A 5247-nucleotide genomic window follows, 5' to 3' on the forward strand; every position below is an offset into this window, starting at 1 on the left:
CAGCTCCGTTCTAGTAAACTCGCAAAAATGCTCGCCGCCCATAACGTCCGACACGTATACGCACCGGTCCACGCGCCGCATTGCAACCCGGTCGAGCGAACAAACCGGGTTGTAAAAACAATGATTTCGCAATACGTCGACCGAAACCACCGTAATTGGGATGAGCGCATCCCCGAACTCCAATTCGCGTATAATACGGCCCGCCACGAAGCTACCGGCTACACCCCCGCGTATCTCATATTCGGCCGAGAACCAATCTCCCCTCTCAACCGGGAGACCGCCCCAAGCGCCGCGGCCGCTCCGCCGGACGAAACGCGCCGACACCTCGAGGAAGCCTACGAACTCGTGAGAGTACACCTGGCGCGCGCTTTTCAGAGACAGGAAAAATATTATCATTTACGACGCCGCCAGTGGGCACCGAAGGTCGGAGAGTGGGTATGGAAACGCGAATACCCACTCTCCAACAAAGCCGCCGCGTTTAACGCCAAGCTGGCACCGAAGTTCCGCGGGCCCCTCGAGGTGCGCCGAATTGTATCACCAGTAATCGTCGATCTCCGCGACAAAAGCGGCAAGTGGAGCCGCCATATCCACGTGCAAGATCTAAAACCCGCGCCCGCCGCCCCCGCGCCTGACGTCAACGAAGAGGACAATGACACCGAGACCGACACCGGCGAAAACGACATCGAGGACGACGGCAGTACCGAAACCGAAACCGACAACGATGAAAACACGGAACCGGGAGATAACGACAATAACAACAACAAAACAAATTCATAGGACGACGACAGAGCCGAAGATTAGGCGAAAAACAAATCGCCCCACTCCCAAAAAGGAAAATAAATACCGGCGCCGAAAAAAAAAAGCTCACAGACGAGCCATGGCAACCGACCGGAGCGAGTCGACGATCCAGCGAGATATCCTCGCAGAGATAGAAGCAATCCTGGCAGAGCCGGTGGAATACGACCCGGTCTGTCCAGGATTCGGGACGACGTGGACAAAGCTCTTCGCCCCGGGATCCGCCGCCACAGCCGCCATCCTCGCAAAACCCGCAGTCGCACCGCCGACACGAAAAACCGTGCCGACGGTCGGCTGCGCGGTACAGCGCTCGGACACGCAGCAGAGACGGAAGTTGGAGTGGCTCACCACCCCGCCACCTCCACTAAGGAGAGGCCAGGCGAGACCACGACCCGGACCCAGGATCACCAACGTGGAGAAGGTGAATCTAGATCTTGCGGCCATACGGGGCCGCCCAACAACCAAGCCCCTGGCACCGCCACCGACACCGGCCAACAACCCGCCAGCATCGACAAAACCTCCGCCGCTACCGATTACCGGCCCGACGGCTCCGCCGAAAGCAACCACGGCCAGGATCACCGCGCCGCCGCCGCCGCGGCCAGCACCAGCCGACGTCCAACCGTTACGGGCGGAAGGGACACAACTACCACCCCCGATCCCGGTAGCTGTGGAGGACGGGCACATCGTGTGGGTGCCCCACTACCACGCGCACGTCTCCCGGCAGCACAAAACGCGGTCGGGAAGAAAAAAATGGCACATCAGATTTAATGCGACCGGCTCCGTCCGCAGCATTCGGGAGATCAAGCCGAAAACATAGAGCGCCAAGTTCGCGCTTTCCACGGAGGGGGGTGATGTAACGATGCACCCCCAAACATGCATCGTTCCGGCAAGAACACCACGCCGAGACCACCCCGCCGACCACCCGCGGGGTGAAAAACGGGCACGATGTGCCCAGCGTATTTTTTAATCATCTCATACGTTAGGAAGTCCGCGAATGGACTTAAACGCGGCAACCGCTTCACCGCGCCGAGCGGTGCCGAAGGCGGCCGAAGACCGCCGAACGCGATCACGGCGTCGGGGCGCCGCGATCCCCGATCGTTCCGCCGCACCGGCCCGGCGCTCGCGATCGCCGTCGCTACCCCCACCACGCCGCAACGCCGCCGCGACGCCGCCGCGACGCGTATAAAAGCCCGGCGTCGCTGGCACAGAGCGCGATTCCCGATCATCCGTCTTCCAGACAACACCGATCCTGAATTCCCGCACGAAAGCTAATCCGACCGTAAGGTAGAGCGCCTCCGGCATTCTCTGTCTTCGCCGAGTGTATCTCGGCTAGCGACCAGCTTTTCGTTCCTATCTGAATCACCCGAAGCCGTCCGGATACGAAGGTAGAGCGCCTCCGGCATTCTCTGTCTTCACCGAGTGTGTCTCGGCGAAGGACCAGCTTCTCATCTTCCAAATCATCCGAAGCCTGTCCGGACAAGACGGTAGAGCGCCTCTGGCATTCTCTGCCCTCGCCGAGTGTGTCTCGGCCGACGACCCGCTTCCGCCGCGTTATCCATGCTTCGCGATCCATATCGCCGCCGCGCTTCGCGCTATTTTTCCGCGCTCCGGGCCGCGCCGGCCGGGAAACCGGTGCCGCCCGTGCCGATACCTGCCGTCACGCGATTCGGTCCGCGCGAGTACCAAAAGCAGCGGCTCCGCCCCGCACATACCGCGAGTTACCCCGCGCCGCCCGCGACCAAACCAACGTCGCCTCGCACGCATCGACCTATTGTAAATGCCGCAAGCATAGATTGTAAATTGTCATAGAATAAATTCAACTATTTTCTTGTAACCGAGACGCGCCTTCATTTCGCTAACCTCGCCCTCCGTCTGCTTCTCCGCACCTCCTTCGAACCCCGGCTAACCGCGAGCTCGATCCGCGCTTCGAAGACAGGTTGTTTTAAACATATCCAGGAGATTCTGAAATTGTGTGGTATTTTTTACAACAATATATTTATGGCATTACTAATGAAAAATATCCGTAATTTTATTTCTGTTGAGACCACTTGGCATGATGTAGAACAACTTATGCTTACTCGTAAGTAAATCACTTCAATAATATTTATAGTATCGCTAACTCGTTTATGGAAATATAAGCACATAACATTCCAAAAATGATGAAATGTGAATATTGTCGAAAAACCTTTCCGAAAAGGTATCTTAAGCTACATACACGTTTTAAACGCCGTAAAAGTATTGCTAATGTAAAATATAGTTGTGATTTCAAAGATTGTTATCGTTCTTATTCTAATTATAAAACTCTTCATCTACATAAAAAGCGTTGCAAACATTTTGAAACAGCAATATTTGAATCTGAGATTTCCACAAATGTAAATATCGATGATATGACTTTAAAACAAAATTTTTGTAATGAAAAAATCGAGTCTGATTGTGATATTAATGATATAATGGTTAATAAAAATTGGAACACTGAAGAAATACGTCATGAACTTCGTACACTTGCATTACAACTAATATCTTTTCTACATTCTGACGCAACATTATCTCGATTACACATTACTCGTATTACGCGTATATTTCATTTTTTTCTTAATTCTATGTACATGGACAATATAAAAAGAAGAATATCTCTCATTAAATCACCAGAATCGGATTACATAGTTGAGCAGTTTGAAATATTGCAAAATGTTTTCAACGATATTGACGGTGAATATAAAAAAAATAAAATTTTAGTAAATAATGGATATAATTTTAAACCTGTAAAAATATTTTATGGGACAATGGAAATTAGAAATAAAACTGGATTAAAAATTCAAAACGTGTATAGGCAATTAATGCCATTAAGAAATATTTTAAAATTATTTTTCGACATAAATGATATATTTCAAAAAACTTGCGAGTATATTGCAACATTAGGTGAAAATGACGATATTTCCAATATTATACAAACCGATTTTTGGAAATCAAAAATCTTAAATGTCTCAAAGGAAAAATCTTATATTTTTCCTTTGTTTCTATACAAAGATGCTTTCGAAACAATAAATCCACTTGGATCACATGCTGGTATATACAAGTTATGCGGAATGTATATTTCAATACCATGTTTGCCACCGGAATTGTATTCTAAGTTAGATAGTATTTTTCTTGCACAATTGTATCATGCAGATGATTCCAATATATTTTCAAAAGAACAAATTTATTCTTATTTAATTCACGAATTAATGTTTCTAGAAAAAGAAGGCATTACATTGAATGTAGGATCTGCAGTTATTAAAGTATATTTTAAACTCACTTTAATTATCGGTGACAATTTGGGATTACATGGTATTTTGGGATTTGTAGAAAGTTTCTCTACCAATATGTGCTGTCGATTTTGTAAAGTATCAAAGGACATGTCTCGTAAATTGTGTAGTGAAGACGTTAGTATATTACGCAATAAAGAAAATTACGCAGAAGATGTAGCAACAAATAATTTTAGTTCCACAGGTATTAAACAACAGTGCACATTTAATGTCTTAGACAGTATTCATGCTATTGAAAATTACAGTGTTGACATAATGCATGATCTATTAGAAGGCGTGTGTGTATACGAAATGAATAACATTTTACATTATTGTATTGTGGAAAAGCACTATTTTACTTTAGAAACTTTAAACTGGCGTTTAAAATTTTTTGATTTTGATTCCGCGAACCAACCTCCTACAATATCACAATCGCGTTTACTTAAAAAAAGTATTAAAATGTCAGCTTCTGAAATGTTAAGTTTTGTATTACACACTGGCTTAATTTTTGGTGATCTCATTACTGATCTCAATGATAGATATTGGGAACTTTTCATATTGTTGCGAAAAATCCTTCTTATAACACTCCAAGACAATGTTACAGAATCAACAGCAGATCTATTAGAAAACTTAATTTATGAACATCATATATTGACTTGTTCACGAAAAAAATCTGAGATTTATTGTTGGCATTCTTTTGAACAATGATTACCCTCTTGATTTCATTTTCAACACAATGCATGAACGTCTAAAAAGCCTCTTTTTCAAACAAACAAAAAAACAAATTTTGAATGATACTCTAGACGACGCCGCTTTTAAAAAATGGTTTACCGTTCCGTATTTTCCATCACTTTCTATCAAATTTAAAAATATTTTCAGGCAATCAAACACTCATTTATCATACTACAGTATTAATAAACTGAACAAATTTATCAAAGTTCAGAAGGATGCCTTCCCGCGTTTCTCAACGAGTAATGTGGTCTACAGGATTTGTTGCCGGGATTGTGACGCATCATACGTGGGACAAACCGGTAGACAATTAAAAACCAGAATATTCGAACATCGTCTCCACATCAATAGAAATAGTTCCTCCCACTCTGTGATTACCGACCATAGAACTTAAAATAATCACGACTTTAATTGGGATAACGTTGAGATCTTGGATCAC

General features: G+C 45.8%; 1 protein-coding gene across 1 annotated transcript; it reads left to right on the top strand.

Moving 5' to 3' along the window:
• The first annotated feature begins 877 nt into the window (after positions 1-877).
• On the top strand, positions 878-1612 carry LOC112468156 (lysine-rich arabinogalactan protein 19-like). Its single transcript, XM_025037205.1, has one exon. It carries the CDS (start codon positions 878-880, stop codon positions 1610-1612), a length of 735 nt encoding a protein of 244 aa, XP_024892973.1.
• The last annotated feature ends 3635 nt before the right edge of the window (positions 1613-5247 follow it).

This window comes from Temnothorax curvispinosus, unplaced genomic scaffold, assembly GCF_003070985.1.
Source record: "Temnothorax curvispinosus isolate PA1 unplaced genomic scaffold, ASM307098v1 QBEX01018190.1, whole genome shotgun sequence".
Lineage (NCBI taxonomy): Eukaryota > Metazoa > Arthropoda > Insecta > Hymenoptera > Formicidae > Temnothorax > Temnothorax curvispinosus.

Bases quoted from the DNA above. Each gene is read 5' to 3' on its own strand.
- LOC112468156 (XM_025037205.1), top strand. From the start codon at position 878: ATGGCAACCGACCGGAGCGAGTCGACGATCCAGCGAGATATCCTCGCA.